Below are 16,722 nucleotides of genomic sequence, written 5' to 3'. Positions count from 1 at the left end.
ATGTTGAACCTTTCATTGACTCCCTAATCATTTGGGGAAAATTAGTTTGTTCTCCACAGTGAGCAAACTACAAAACCATTCAATAGTTCCATGAGAGCAGTGCCTTCAAAAGGGCATTCGACAACAAAATCATTTGAACCAGCAAGTGAATCCCACATGACGTGTCCTGTATGCCTACATATGTACTTGTGCGAGGCTATATGTCTGCAATTAAATAAGCACAACATTAGAAAGGTGGCTTTTATTTTTGTCTGACACATTAATAACTGAGTGAAACTAGAAAGTAAAATATACAGTATGTAAACAGCTGTCAGTTCATCAGCAACAGAACAGGAACTGCTTTTCTAAACAAAATAACTTTCTGTAAACATGAGGGAATGTAGGCCTATTAGGTAAAACGACTAGAGTACTGGCAGTGAAAATATTATTTTTTGCATAAGTTACAAATTAACACAACCACAGAATAAATGACTAACATGCAAAACATGAGGTTTATAATTTTCTTTTAAATAAATGGACAGAATTAAAATAGATGTTAATCACTTGTATTGGTAGACTAAATTACATAAATCATCAGCTGAGAATCAGAGTCTGACAGGAAGAGGTTAACAATGACATTAGGAGGTATGACAATGTTCCATGATCAAGCATTGCAATTTACACTCAAACTACCATTGAAAAATAGATTGCAGGCCATGATCTGTCCTCGTCTCAAAACCTGCTAAAATTACTGAAGTGTATAAAAGCACTGACCATCTTTTCAGATTAAGGGACACCCGCCAATGAAAAATAAAATACTGTCAATTTAAAATTGATCATAGTGTAAGTAATTCAAATAACAACCAAAAGTAATCAGCTTCCTTCATGTCCAACAAGCAACCAGAGTAACATCTCCATTCAACAGAATATTCACTCAAACACATCAATACAACAACTTCTTATGTGTTAAAAATGCCACTTTTGTTGGTTGACGTACGAGTCATTTCTAAACTGATAGAGGTAAACCTCTGAGAAAGAGATGGGGGGGATAACGTGCCTTTGTGATAGAAAAAGGTTCCTCATTTTCACTTCTTACACCTCTCCCCTGGCATGCTGCAAATAATGCTCATAGAGTTGTGAGACAGCAGGAAACTGAACACCACACTCCGCACAATCCAAACCCCCCATTGTCGCCTTGTCCTCCTTGGATCTAGCAGCACGTTTAGTCGCATTCCCATAAATTCTACTCCGCTTCCTGTTTACATTCCCATCTTTTCTGTCAGGGTATGGAATGGTCTCTACCTGTGAGTACAGTGGTGATAGAGGGCTTGTGAGCGGCTGGGTGGAGTCATATGACCGGAGGCCTGGTTGGAAACCTGGGTGTTGCATTGGGGGAGGCACGGGTATAAGGGGTGACAATGAATGTAGTAGGTCTGAATGATTGGAAAAGTAATGAAGGAGATGTGAACCTCGTGGGTGGTTTGCTTGAAGAGGCGGAGAAGGGTAGTAGGTATGGTGGAGTTCCTGGGAGTGTGTTACGCCACTGTTCATGTGAGGGTCAAATCCATTCATGTTGGAAGGTACATCATGTTCATGTGTCGAGGGAGAGTAATCATAGCAGTCGTCCTGTATCCACATACTGTGGTCAGCTGGTGAGGAATGGCAAAGCTGATGATTGAAAAGCAAATCTAGTGTCCTGAAGCTGGCGTTACACTCCTCACATTGATAAGGCAGGCACTGCTGCTTGTCAAGTCCTTGGAGGGTTTTGTTTGGTCTCTCATCGATCCACTGGTACTCCGGGTGTTCTCGCAGCATGTGCTGCTTGTAGGGCCCAACGAAGCGGAAACCTTGGCGACACTTTGGACATGAGAACCGTCCTAGTTTCTGTCTGTGGACTCGCTGGTGAAGCCAAAGCTTTTTCCAGCTTTCCAGGGTCTTTCCACAGCAGTCACAGGTGTAGCTCTGACTGTGGGCATGAGTTAGCATGTGGGCTCGGAGTCTCCCTGTGTGTCTGAAAAGTCTTCCACAACGTGGGCATAAGTACTTCCTCGGGTCAGATTTACGATCTAGACTATTCAACTTTGATACAAGGGGGGTGAGATTATTTGTGGGTATAATGCATGTTTGGAAGGGGCGCAGAGTTGTAGCAATAGCTTTATTGGCATGTGTTTGTGAAGACTGATGATCACTTGATTTTTGCTGTGGGGTAGGTTCACAGTTCAGCAACGAGACAGAGGAAGCTGAACTCTGTCCAGGGTTCTGAAATGGTTGACTATCAGCAGCTGCAGGAAATACTAATTGGGTGACTGGTGAATGACTCTTGACTGGTGAATGACTCTTGACACTTGGTTGCTGCGATCTTTGCTGATTAGGGGCTCTAGGTTTCCAAATCCTAAATTCAGATTTGGATGTCATCTTCTCCCCCCTAACTTTGGTGCAATATTGGTGGTGCTCTTCAAATTCTGACATCACACTAAACAGCTGGTCACAGAATAAACAGCGAAAGAGCTTCACACCAGCATGGGTTTTCAGGTGGGTTTTGTACTGACGCCTCTGAACAAATCTCTCTTCGCAGATGTGGCATGTAAAAGATATGAAAGGCTTTTTCCGGCCATCTCTGTCATTACTCTCCCTCAGACCCTTGCAGGGATGTTTTTTTGCAGACGACAACTGAGTGAAACTCTTCCCACACCGTGTGCAGTTGTAAGGCTTAATGGACCAGTGGGTCACCTCATGAATACGAATTGATGAGCGATTACTAAAGGCTTTCCCACATACTTTACAGATATATGGTTTTTCCCCAGTGTGCATACGTATATGAACCTGCAGACCAGACCAAAAGGGAAATACTTTCCCACAAATGTGGCATTTGAGTATCCCCCCCTTACCCCTTTTTCTCCTTTCTTTCAGAGAAACAAGGGGTGTATGAATGGCCTCATTTCTGTTATCCTTCGTTTTACTCCCAGACTCAGAGTCCTGGTTCGGGTTCTGCGAGTGCCACTTGCAATGAGCAAGCAATTCCTTTGAATTACTGAACTTCATTTTGCAATAAGGACACTTCAGAGGCCGACAGCGCTTGTTATGTTTCTTGATATGACTTTTTAAGTTAGATAGCTGGGCAAAGTCTTGGTCACAATCAATGCACTTAAAAGGCCTTTCGCCTGTATGAGTGCGTAGATGGACGGTATATACAGACACAAAATCAAAATGGCGACCGCAGTACTCACATGTTTTCCCTGTGCCTTTTGGTCTCCCTTTTGGTCTCCCCCTAGCCTTCAGGTCACAACTGCTTGTTGGGTTATATTCAGTTTCATCACCTACACCATCTTTCTCTTCCTTGATTTTTTCCCTTGTGAATTCTTCACCTTGTACGACATTTGATTTTAAAAAGGACTCATGCGACATAGTTTCTAATATGTTTACATCAGTGATGATAGGATTTTGGTGACTCTCAGGCAAATCTTTAAATCCTTCATCTGTTGACTTACTTCCATTTGAAAAGCTGTCATTTGTGTTACCCTCATACTCCCAAGCTAACTCGCCACAGTCCATCTCCTCTCCAACATCACCATTGCCTTCATCGGCCTGCTTTGACATGGTGTCTGGATCTCCCTGTGAGGTCACACGTTGGAGTCTACCTCTATCATCAATGCACCTTTTCCTCTTTCCTTTTTTGTATTTAGTTTTTCCAAAAACAAACCGGGATCGCTTTCTGGGAGCAGTGCCAGCAGTTTCTCTGCGTTTGTCGACTTTGAGTGGCTTTTTGAACTCAGTGCCATCACAACTAGTATTACAGGGCTCAACCTTCACACTGGTGTCAGTGTGGCATTGAAAAGACATGAGACAATTTGACTGTGCCAGGGAATTAAAATCACCCAGCTCTATTTCAATATCCTCACACTTCACATTAGAGATCATGTCAGCAGTCCCACCTCTCTGAGAATCAACGCGACTAAGTGACACAGACACATGCCTTGCAATATAATCTAGTGAACGCTCAGTCTCAATCTTCTGATGTTGTGGTGGAATATCCTGGGAATTCACAGATGCTGTAATAGAACATGATTTTCTCTGTGATTTTCTCTGTGCTAACGCAAACTGCCTCACGAGTGTTGTTTTCTTTGGTGGCCGTCCTACTCTGTGTTTAGGCTCAACAGGAGCTTCCTCAGGCTGAGCACCAATGTTTCCTCTCTTTTCCTCTTCAAATAGCATCTCATCAGGTTCCTTTTTAATTGCCATTTTTTCTTCTGTTACATGGGATTGTTGCACTGAAATAGTGTTCATGGTTTTTCCTGGTCGTTTCTTAGTCGACCCCTTTGGTCGTCCCCTTTTCCTTTTTGGTTCCAAGGGTGAGATAGCCACAGGGCTGGATTCAGCTGGTTGATGGTTTTGGGGGGACGAGTCAAGAACAGACACCGCTGTATTGCTTGGTTCACGGTTTAGAGGTATTGCTTTTGTTTCAATAACTCTGAGAGACGTGTCATCCCTGTTTTCTACACAGTTTGTAGTAAAAGAAATGTCATTCGCTCTGTCAAACATTGTTTCACTCCAATCCTTTGATTCTGCAGTGCTCAGATGAGAAGAACTCTCCTCTGTTTGTAGCACAGTATGCCGCATCTTTGCCTTCTTGTGAGGGCGACCACGTTTCCTAACAACGTCTACCGCTGCTGGCCTTGTTACACCCACCAGCTCTTTTGTGATACAGTTCAATGTTTGCTCACTCCCAGTAAGTGATAAATGCACTTCAGGATTGGCACTTTCACATTGAGTTTTAGCATGACCAGTAGCATGTGAATTAACATGCATTTTCTCCATGTTTGCCTGCATCTTTGTGCTCTTTCTTCTGTGATTAATGCCACCAGAGTTTACCTCTCCGGGATTAGGAAGGACAGCCAAAACAGGGGTACCTGGTAGTGACCGTGTGTCAGAGGGTTCAGCTACCACTTTGTTCTGTTGGCTTCTACTTTCTCTCTGTAGTTGGGGTCTTTGTAAGGGCTCCTTCATAGGTGGCATGTTATGGCAGTTGTCTACCTCCTTGCTGATCTTCTCTTCAGATGGCTGTAAAAAAAATGAATATATATATATATATAAAAAAAAGAGGATATAACACGTTAATGGTTTCCTTTTGCGCCGGTCTTAGTTTTCATAATCAAATATAGAGAAACAGACAAACGCAGCACATATCGCACAAATATATGGGTATATTGTATCAGATACACAGTTCAGGACATGAAAATACTCTGAGGGGGACACATTAGAACAGTAGCGTCTCCATTACCAGTATCAGCAGTTACCGGTTTCTCGTTAGTCAGGGCAGACAAAGGTTCAGGAAGGTTGCTATGGGCAGCAGATAAGGCTGACTGTTTCCTCATCATTGACTCCTCTACTGAAGGAAATTGTACTTCCCATGTCAGTCAGTCTCTTGCTCTGTGTTTTCACATAGGGAAGAGGTGAATTCTCATTAAAACTAGATTCAGGGTGGAGTTTTTCTAGCCTCTGTGATACTAGTAACACGATGCTACTATTTCCAACATACATGAGTGACTTTCTTATGCTATTTTAATACTTACTGTCTTTACTTTTAGGCAGGCTCTCTGGCAGGACTGATGAGGAAAATGTAAATGTTCAACGTAGATCCTCCAATAGCAGCCCAGGCAAAAACGATCATCCAGCTTTTGTTCAAACCACGCGTCTCCTCTTCCACCACAATCTAGCCAGGGAACCCCCACTACCGTCTCCAGGTAACTTAACAAAAGAAACAGCGCTTTGAGCCACGTGATTCTACATCATAACATCGAAAACTGTCTTGGTTTATCGAACAGTCATTTTATATTTTGAGTTAACTTCCCCTTTGCACGCAGAAATGTTAGTCAGTCTTTCTGGGGCCCCTGGCAACAATGGCCAAGAAAACCCCTTCTATAGATTGGACAAGACAGGGATGGGGCTGTGCTACTGACTTGAAATCATAAAATAAACAATGTAACAACCATACCACTGGTATCACTACATTTTGCATCTGTATTTTTCACACCAGATTTAGCAGCCTGTGCAACATTTTATCCCCATGCTGTCATTCAAATTGTCTCACCAAAAAACAGCCCACATGCATCTCACATACTCACACACTGATGAAGTGTTGTTCTGTTGGGTTTGAATGTTCCAACTTGTGTCTTCCATGCCTTGAATCAAATTGATAGGTTGTAGGCACCACAACCCATAGAGGCTGTCTGACATCCAGATGATCTAATCAAAGTGAAAAGAACAAGCTACAGGAATTCCCAAATCAAATCTATTCCTCTTGTCACTGTAGGCAGCTAGCTACAGTGCCCTCAGAAAGTATTTATACCCCTTGACTTTAACATTTTGTTCCATTACAGCCGGAATTCAAAATATATATTTTTCTCACCCTTCTACACACAATACCCCATAATGACAAAGTGAAAACATGTTTATAAAAATGTTTTCACATTTATTGAAAATGAAATACTGAAATATCTAATAATTTACTTAAGTATTCACACGCCTGAGTCAATACATATTAGAATCACATTTGGAAGCGATTACAGCTGTGAGTCTTTCTGGGTAAGTCTCTGAGACATGTGACAAACTCATTTTATGGAGGGCCAAGCGTCTGCAGGTTCACACTCTTTCCTTGATTGATGAATTAAGGTCACAGATTTGTAAGGAGCTCCCCTCACCTGGATGTCTAGGTCTTAATTGAAAGTAAAAAACAAAAACCAGCAGGCACTTGGACTGCCATGTGAATGAGCTTGACTCACCTGCTCGAAGAACTTTGCACAGCTGGATTGTACAATATTTACACATTCTTTAAAAAAAATATTCAAGCTCTGACAAGTTGACTGTTGATCATTGTTAGACAGTCATTTAAAAAAGTCTTGCCATAAATGTTGAAGCTGATTTAAGTCAAAACTGTAACTAGGCCAATCAGGAACATTCAATGTCATCTTAGTAAGCAACTCCTGTGTATATTTTGCCTTGTGTTTTAGGTTATTGTCCTGCTGAAAGATTAATTTGTCTCCCAGTGTCTGTTGGAAAGCAGAGTGAACCAGGTTTTCCTCTAGAATTTTGCCTGTGCTTAGCTCTATTCTGTTTATTTTTATTAACAAAAAAAACTATAGTCCTTGCCGGTGACAAGCATTCACATAACATGATGCAGTTACCGCCATGTTTGAAAATATGAAGAGTGGTACTCTGTGATGTGTTGGATTTGCCCCAAACATAACGCATTGTTCAGGACATAAAGTTAATTTCTTATCCAAATTTTTTGCAGTTTTACTTTAGTGTCTTATTACAAACAAGATGCATGTTTGGAATATATTCTGTACAAGCTTCCTTCTTTTCACTATCATATATGTTAGTATTGTGGAGTAATTTACAATGTTGATCGATCCTCAGATTTCTCCAATCACAGCCATTATACTCTAACCGTTTTAATGTCACCATTGGCCTCGTGTTGAAATCTCTGAGCAGTTTCCTTCCTCTCTGGCAACTGAGTTAGGAAGAACGCCTGTATCTTTGTAGTGACTAGGTGTATTGATACACCATCCAGTGTAATTTGTTCTGAAAGAACTGCAAAATCTGGACCCCTACAAATCAGCTGGGCTACACAATCTGGACCCTCTCTTTCAAAAATTATCCGCCGCAATTGTTGCAACCCCTATTACTAGCCCGTACAACCTCTTTCGTATCATCTGAGATCCCTAAAGATTGGAAAGCTGCCACGGTCATCCCCCTCTTCAAAGAGGGAGACACTAGACCCAAACTGTTACCGACCTATATATATCCTGCCCTGCTTTTCTAAAGTCATCGAAAGTCAAGTTAAACAGATCATCGACCATTTCGAATCCCCCCCGTACCTTCTCTGCTATGCAATCTGGTTTCCGAGCGGGTCATAGATGCACCTCAGCCACACTCAAGGTCCTAAACGATATCATAACCGCCATCGATAAAAGACAATACTGTCCAGCAGTCTTCATCGACCTGGCCAAGGCTTTCGACTGTCAATCACCGCATTCTTATCAGCAGACTCAATAGCCTTGGTTTCTCAAATGACTGGCTCGCCTGGTTCACCAACTACTTCTCAGATAGGGTTCAGTGTGTCAAATCAGAGGGCCTGTTGTCCGGACCTCTGGCAGTCTCTATGGAAGTGCCACAGGGTTCAATTCTCGGGCCGACTCTTTTCTCTGTATACATCAATGATGTCGCTCTTGCTGCTGGTGATTCTCTTATCCACCTCTACGCAGACGACACCATTCTGTATACTTCTGGCCTTTCTTTGGACACTGTTAAGAAACCTCCAGACAAGCTTCAATGCCATACAACACTCCTTCCGTGGCCTCCAACTGCTCTTAAATGCAAGTAAAACTAAATGCATGCTCTTCAACCAATCGCTGCCCGCACCTGCCCGCCCGTCTAGCATCACTACTCTGGACGGTTCTGACTTAGAATATGTGGACAACTACAAATACCTAGGTGTCTGGTTAGACTGCAAACTCTCTTTCCAGACTCACATTCAGCACCTCCAATCCAAAATTAAATCTAGAATCGGCTTCCTATTCCGCAACAAAGCATCCTTCACCTACAGTGGGGCAAAAAAGTATTTAGTCAGCCACCAATTGTGCAAGTTCTCCCACTTAAAAAGATGAGAGGCCTGTAATTTTCATCATAGGTACACTTCAACTATGACAGACAAAATGAGACAAAAAAATCCACAAAATCACATTGTAGGATGTTTAATGCAATTATTAGGAAATGGAAGACATACAAGACCACTGATAATCTCCCTCGATCTGGGGCTCCACGCAAGATCTCACCCCGTGGGGTCAAAATTATCACAAGAACGGTGAGCAAAAATCCCAGAACCACACGGGGGGACCTAGTGAATGACCTGCAGAGAGCTGGGACCAAAGTAACAAAGCCTACCATCAGTAACACACTACGCCGCCAGGGACTCAAATCCTGCAGTGCCAGACGTGTCCCCCTGCTTAAGCCAGTACATGTCCAGGCCCGTCTGAAGTTTGCTAGAGAGCATTTGGATGATCCAGAAGAAGATTGGGAGAATGTCAGATGAAACCAAAATAGAACTTTTTGGTAAAAACTCAACTCGTCGTGTTTGGAGGACAAAGAATGCTGAGTTGCATCCAAAGAACACCATACCTACTGTGAAGCATGGGGGTGGAAACATCATGCTTTGGGGCTGTTTTTCTGCAAAGGGACCAGGACGACTGATCCGTGTAAAGGAAAGAATGAATGGGGCCATGTATCGTGAGATTTTGAGTGAAAACCTCCTTCCATCAGCAAGGGCATTGAAGATGAAACGTGGCTGGGTCTTTCAGCATGACAATGATCCCAAACACACCGCCAGGGCAACGAAGGAGTGGCTTCGTAAGAAGCATTTCAAGGTCCTGGAGTGGCCTAGCCAGTCTCCAGATCTCAACCCCATAGAAAATCTTTGGAGGGAGTTGAAAGTCCGTGTTGCCCAGCAACAGCCCCAAAACATCACTGCTCTAGAGGAGATCTGCATGGAGGAATGGGCCAAAATACCAGCAACAGCGTGTGAAAACCTTGTGAAGACTTACAGAAAACGTTTGACCTCTGTCATTGCCAGCAAAGGGTATATAACAAAGTATTGAGAAACTTTTGTTATTGCCCAAATACCTATTTTCCACCATAATTTGCAAATAAATTCATTAAAAATCCTACAATGTGATTTTCTGGATTTTTTTCCCTCATTTTGTCTGTCATAGTTGAAGTGTGATGATGAAAATTACAGGCCTCTCTCATCTTTTTAAGTGGGAGAACTTGCACAATTGGTGGCTGACTAAATACTTTTTTGCCCCACTGTATGCTGCCAAACATACCCTCATAAAACTGACTATCCTACCGATCCTTGATGTCATTTACAAAATAGCCTCCAACACTCTACTCAGCAAACTGGATGTAGTCTATCACAGTGCCATCTGTTTTGTCACCAAAGCCCCATATACTAACCACCACTGCGACCTGTATGCTCTCGTTGGCTGGCCCCTCGCTTCATATTCGTCACCAAACCCACTGGCTCCAGGTCATCTATAAAGTCTTTGCTAGGTAACGCCCCGCCTTTTCTCAGCTCACTGGTCACCATAGCAACATGCGCTCTAGAAGTTATAGATCACTGGTCATCCCCAAAGCCAAGTCCTACTTTGGCCGCCTAACCTTCCAGTTCTCTGCTGCCAATCACTGGAACGAATTGCAAGTCACTGAAGCTGGAGACTTATATTTCCCTCTCTAACTTTAAGCATCAGCTGTCAGAGCAGCTTACCGATCATTGCACCTGTACACAGCCCATCTGTAAATAGCCCACCCAACTACCTCATCCCCATATTGTTATTTATCTTTTTGCTCCTTTGCACCCCAGTATCTCTACTTACATCTTCTTCTGCACTATCCATCACTCCAGTGTTTAATTGCTAAATTGTAATTATTTTGCCACTATGGCCTGTTTATTGCCTTACCTCCCTAATCTTACATTTGCACACACTGTATATAGAGTTTTCTATTGTGTTATTGACTGTAAGTTAGTTTAACCCATGTGTAACTCTGTGTTGTTTGTGTTGTACTGCTTTGCTTTATCTTGGCCAGGTCACAGTTGTAAATGAGAACTTGTTCTCAACTGGCCTACCTGGTTAAATAAAGGTGAAATAAAATAAAAGTAATTAATAACTTCACCATGTTCAAAGGGATATTCAATGTCCGCCTTTTTATTTTATACCCATCTACCAATAGCTGCCCTTATTTGCTTAGTATTGGAAAACCTCCCTGGTCTTTGTGGTTGAAACGGTGTTTGTAATTCACAACTCGACTGAGGGACCTTACAGATAATTTTGTGTGTGGGGTACAGATGAGGTAGTCATTCAAAAATTAAGTTAAACATTATTTCACAGAGCGAGTCCATGCAACCTATGTGACTTATTCACATTTTAACTCTTGAACTTATTTAGGCTTTCCATAATGAGGTTGAATACTTGACTCAAGACATTTCAGCTTTTCATTTTTTATTCATTTCTAATAACATAATTCCACTTTGACAGTATGGACTATTGTGCATAGGTCTGTGACAAAATCTCAATTTAATCAATTTTAAATGTAGGCCATAACATAAAAATGTGGAAAAAGTCAGGGGTGTGAATACTTTCTGAAGGCACTGTATGTAGCTGTGTCAACTAACGTTAGCTATAGCGAAATTCTGCAGGTAGGCCGACATGTTGGAAAACATGCTCTAACTCCAGTTAGCTAGCTAAAGAAACATGCACGCAATAGCAAGATAGGTTAATGTAAGACTCGCAGTTACTCACCCAAAAATGTGTTAGTGCAAACTTGTCCTCGAACCACCAGTTAGATAGCTGTCGACATGATGAAAGCTACTGGCTAGCTAATGTCAACATACCGTGTAGTCCAAACCCGACAAATATCAATATTTATACACAATGCATTGCACATAACATTTATGTTTTCGCCAACGTTCAGATACAGTGGTGTGTGCCATAATTTTAAATGTTAGCTTATTGTATTCGTGATTCAATTGTTTTTTCTCCTCACTCAACATCCGGTAGGCCGGAAATGGCGTCGCGGTGCCGGCCTACCTCATCAAAGGTGGACAACCGGTGTAAAAGAATAAAAGTTTCCCAAAAAACTTAGTGCAGTGCGTATAAAATTCTCAGGAGATAGAAAAATATTCTGAAGACAACACCTATTTTTGTGTGTTATGTGCATTCACAAGTGACAAACTATGTTTGAGTGCTATCCCAAGCAATCAGTGAATACATGATCTGCATTTCCATCATGCTCTCTTGGCAGAGGCTATAAAACATACCCTGACTTGTAAAACAACTAACCAAAATCTAAATCTTAACCCTACCTCTAACCGTAACCCAATTTTAAGTATCTCTGGAGAAAAAAATGTTTTGCAGGTCAGGAATGTCCGTATAGCCTTTTCCAGCTATCACTTATGGCTGCAGCTATTGCTTCGGTCCCTGAAATACGAAAAACACACAGATTATTACACCTTAGTTGCTACAAAGGAAAGGGAGAGAGCGGAAACAAAACAATATTTTATTACAAGACCACAGAAATGGCTAAAAAGAACCAACATGTTCTTGTGATATGGCCAATGCGGCTTATACCAAATTTTCAGTAAAGCTACTGTAAAAAAAAAACTACTGCATTTTCAAATGACAAACTTTCATACAATGTTTGTGGTTATCTGAACCATACAGACTGATTTGATACTGCATATGTAACATTTTCAATATCATTTGACAAACACACACACAAAAAAAAAAAACCTAGGCTACTGACAGATTAGTTGTAAATTGAGTAGTTAGATTAGAGTTAAACTGGTACCTTACAAAACGGGCCCATACCCATAACCCATAGAAGATGTTTGTCTGTTGCAAATGCAGAGGGTTCACATTGGGAATGCTTTTTGCACTGTTCATGTCTGTAGTACTGGGAGGGAAGAGGTTAATTGTTGGTATGACAGCTGACTTGGTTTGGTGAAGGAACTTTTATGCCGCATTCACGTGCTAGTCAGAACTAGGAAACACGGACATTTCCAATTTACTAACTGGTTGTTATACATGTGCCGTGTTCAACCAGTCAGCAAGTCGGAAATTTCAGAGTTTCCTAGTTCCGACTAGCACGAAAACGCATCCTCAATCACAAAACAGTCATCGTCTGAAACCTCCGTTTTTACAGAAATGGCAGACAACCCGGTGCCCCTATCCGGGCCTACTGCCTTGTGGTCGTATACAGTTACATTCGCTGAAGTTTGAATGTTGAACGCCAGCTCCTTGTCACCATTCCTTCGAGGAAAGGAGTATGGGTTGGTCCCCCCCTCCCCTTTTCTGTGACCATTGAGCTGTTTGCCAGACGTCAGACCCAGTTCCTGCGCAAAAAATGACTCTGCCATTGTGCAACGGTGCCTCTCAAGCAGCTTGACAGTTTGGAAGGGCTCCTGACAAACTCTACACTTCAAGTATTTTGTTCCAGAAGTCCCTGGAACGGGCTGCTGTGAGACCATATGCATCCCTAGCTGCAGCTCCCCATTGAACGGGTCAGGACAGTGCTGACGCTGGACAACCTTCTTAGCCTTCCCCGCAGGCTGTTTCCTGTTACTCAGCACTGTGGCAGTGGTAAATCTGGTTGCAGGAGTTGCCCGATATGAGCCACACTGGTGGTGGCCAGGCTGTGGTGACTTGTTGTTGCTGAGCAGGAGAACCCCGCACCGCAGGCAGCCATGGACTTTATTTCTTGCATGAGTGTTGTGGTGCCATACCAGTAAGTCTTTTGTTGCAAAGCCCAGTTCACAGTAGGCACACCTGTAGGGCTTTGTCCTTCCAAACTTGCGCAGGGTCTCCACCAACACAACTGGCTGGAATTGGTGCCAGAGGTCCGTTGTTGGGGCACTTTGACCAGGTGGAGGCTTTGTGGCTCGTGGCATAGGGGCCGATAGCATCGGAGTCAGTCCAGGCTTAGCCCAGCTTCCCTGCCCCGCCGTCAATACCAGCCTCGAAAGCTGTTCCTTGTACTCTCTCTCCCTCTGATATTGTTCCTTCTTTATGGTGCTATAATTAATTACAGTGTGGCCTGGTTCATGTAACCCGCTGTGGTCCATCATATCAACATACATGGAGAACTCTGTTCCACAGGAGCAGATGTAACCAGCCGCAGGACAAAAGTGGTCATGAAATGAGGTTTGGTCTGGAAAGATCATTTCACAACTAAAGCAAAATGGGGGTCCACCATCACCAAGCCCCCTTTCCCCTTTTACATTGTTCCGCTTTTGCATCTTGACCGGTCCTCGATGCGATGATTCATGTAGAATAGGGCCTCTCTGGAGTGTCTGAGGTAACGAAAGGATAATTGTTTAGAAAGCCTGTTCAACTGTACTTATGACAAATTATATATCAACAGGGAAGTATTGCATAAAAAGCGGGGCACATAATTAAGCAACACAACATTAGGTAGCTGTAGGGCGTGCTAGCATTTAGACTTAAATAACTAACTTGTTAAGTAGTGTGATATTGATAATTACACTATGTAGCTAGCTAACACCTTGGTCGTAAATCACTATGAAACGTCGTCACCCCAAGCCCGACGCTGGCCCACATTTGGGGGTCTTTGTTTCTTGGACCAGCGGGGTGTTCAAAAGCTTACACCCAATTTGCAAACTAAAACTTAATAATACATCGACACAAGTAATTATATTTGACATATATACCTATCTATGTTGCTAGCTAGCTATCCAGCCTAGGAAATGTTTGTTAATATAGCTAGCTAACTAAAGTCAGCTATCCATCCCCAAAACATAGCTAGTCTAGCTAACGTTAGCAGCATTACCTTACACCGGCGTGTCACTGCTGTCCACGTTCATATTACTGCCATTGATATAAAATTCGAACATTTGTAACTTTGCTATAATATTGCTACGTAGCTTTATTCATATTTCATATCCTTATCGGCTGAATTTTGGGACACGGCAGCGAGGTGGAAAATACAACTTACTTCGTTTCGTTGGCGGGTAAACGTCCAGATGCAATGTAACACTGCCGCCTGTCGGGTTGGAGTATGCAAGTTGATTAGTTGAGTCAAAGATGAAGAGGCGAAGCGAGAGGGATTACTCCGCCCAAAATCTGTCCACAGAACATTAATTATAAAGCAAGGGAGAAGTTTTTGTATGGGGTCAATGAGTGTCGAATTTAGTCAAGATAAAATTAATATCTGTTTTGATACGTGAGGTTGACTTGATCTAATAGAAGTTTCGTAATGCTTAGGTTGTAAAAAGTGTAACGACATAAGTGAGACGCACAGGACATCCCGGCAACTGTGGAGTTATCCCTAGTGAAATGTGAGACTATGTATATTTATGAAGCCAGCATAACATCTCAATCTCAATTGAAAACAGACGGTTGACGTCAACAACCCTAGTTGAATATTCAAAATTATATTAAAATGACGAGTTGTATCCACCAATCCAAAGATAATAGGCGGGAGCTTGACATCCCGCTGTTCCACTCTGTGGACAACGAATCTCATTGTTAGGGTAGAGACAAGTATCGTGTAATTATATCCAGTATCTCTGGTTGAGTCTGGTAATGTGTGAATGAGGGGAGCTAGCCTAGTACAAACCTAGTTTACATTCCGTTTCGCTACCCAGAATGTAAATTCGTGAGATCAGGATGGCTTGTACGCTAGGAAGAAGGCAAATGCTCAAATTATCCACATATTCATTATCAGACATGTATTCCTAAAAACAACTTTTTAAGCCTTAATGGTTAACCAGTCAGTCCCCCTGTGACCCATTTACATTTCACCAAATGAAGATTCTGTAAATAGTATATAGCCTTTACCTCTTACATCATTCGTGGCACACAAAAACTGACATTAGCCCCCTAGAGTCGATTGACGCACCGTTGCATTAATCTAAAAAACTTTTAATAAAAAATCCCCATCAAAAGTCAGTTTAAACTAGAGATGTTTTTTTGTTGTTGCATTGGATGCATCTCAATCCACCGCATCCCCCAGTGTCGCACTTCCGCATCTGCAGTGAAATAGCTTGAGTACCGTTTGTCAGACCATGAGACAACCCGAAAACAGGTCTACTCACAAAAACTTCTGTAGTCTTAACGGTTTGACCGAAACAACTATTATGACCACTTTTTGGAAAGGGGATACTCTCACAAACTGTCACGATCGTCAATGGGTGAGAGAGAGGACCAAGGCGCAGCGTGTGCAAAATACATTCTCTTTTATTTCGAGAAGGGAAAAACACGCAACGAACACTATAACAAAACGAAACTGGCTGTCTTAAATATGGCTCCCAATCAGAGACAATTAATGACATCTGTCTCTGAGAACCATTCAGGCAACCATAGACACAGCTAGACACCTACACTAAACACAAACCCATCTACTCTACTTAACCCCCTAAACCATACAACCACCCTAGACAATACAAAAACACATACCTTCCCCATGTCACACCCTGACCTAACTAAAATAATAAAGGAAACAAAGAATACTAAGGCCAGGGCGTGACACAAACACAAGTGTCGAGACTCGTCTGAAGTCGGTAAGGTCGACGTGTACACTTTGTATGGTAGCATTCGAACCGTTTGGGTGACAAACTAATAGGACCCCACATAACTTAAAGCATTTTTTGCTCTTCATGTACCAAATACATTTAACATTCAACAGGTTTCCATTGCATTCTTAACTTGTGTGGCATGTTTTCTTTTATCGACATTTGAACATTTTACCAAGACATTTGCTGTTTCCATCAGGCCTGTCGTGAGTATATTTCTGCATCAGGTAATTCATACACATAAAATGGTTGGAAACCTGGTTAGTGACAACAATCAACTGAAATCTTTCATCTCGGAATGGGGCTTTATTAAAACAAGGAGCAACACACACTACATGCTATTTCCTATACATTTCTGTTTTGATGGAAGTGTTCAAATATATACACACAAAAGTATGTGGACAGCCCTTCAAATTATTGGATTCGGCTATTTCAGCCACACTCGCTGCTGACAAGCGCATAAAATCAAGCACACAGCCATGCAATCTCCATAGACAAACACTGACAGTAGAATGGCCTTACTGAACAGCTCAGTGACTTTGAAAGTAGTACCGTCATAAGATGCCACTTTTCCAACAAGTCAGTTCATCAAATGTCTG

General features: G+C 42.2%; 1 protein-coding gene across 2 annotated transcripts; it reads right to left on the bottom strand.

Annotated features, from left to right (window-relative positions):
- Positions 1 to 226: 226 nt before the first annotated feature.
- On the bottom strand, positions 227 to 14,538 carry LOC120048551 (zinc finger protein 135-like). 2 transcript variants are annotated; one of them, XM_038994629.1, is made up of 6 exons: positions 14,380 to 14,538; positions 11,334 to 13,882; positions 6,102 to 6,222; positions 5,550 to 5,724; positions 5,258 to 5,406; positions 227 to 5,037 (listed from the first exon to the last, which is right to left on the bottom strand). In XM_038994629.1, the coding sequence occupies exon 6, from the start codon at positions 4,990 to 4,992 to the stop codon at positions 1,072 to 1,074; it is 3,921 nt and encodes a 1,306-aa protein (XP_038850557.1). In that variant the 5' UTR covers positions 4,993 to 5,037; positions 5,258 to 5,406; positions 5,550 to 5,724; positions 6,102 to 6,222; positions 11,334 to 13,882; positions 14,380 to 14,538; the 3' UTR covers positions 227 to 1,071. Both variants share the same exon structure in this region, with proteins under 2 accessions (XP_038850557.1, XP_038850558.1).
- Between the last annotated feature and the right edge of the window lie 2,184 nt (positions 14,539 to 16,722).

Source organism: Salvelinus namaycush, chromosome 5, assembly GCF_016432855.1.
Source record: "Salvelinus namaycush isolate Seneca chromosome 5, SaNama_1.0, whole genome shotgun sequence".
NCBI classification, from domain to species: domain Eukaryota; kingdom Metazoa; phylum Chordata; class Actinopteri; order Salmoniformes; family Salmonidae; genus Salvelinus; species Salvelinus namaycush.
The sequence above is the reverse complement of the archived record's forward strand: the minus strand, read 5'-3'. Positions and strand labels throughout refer to the sequence as shown.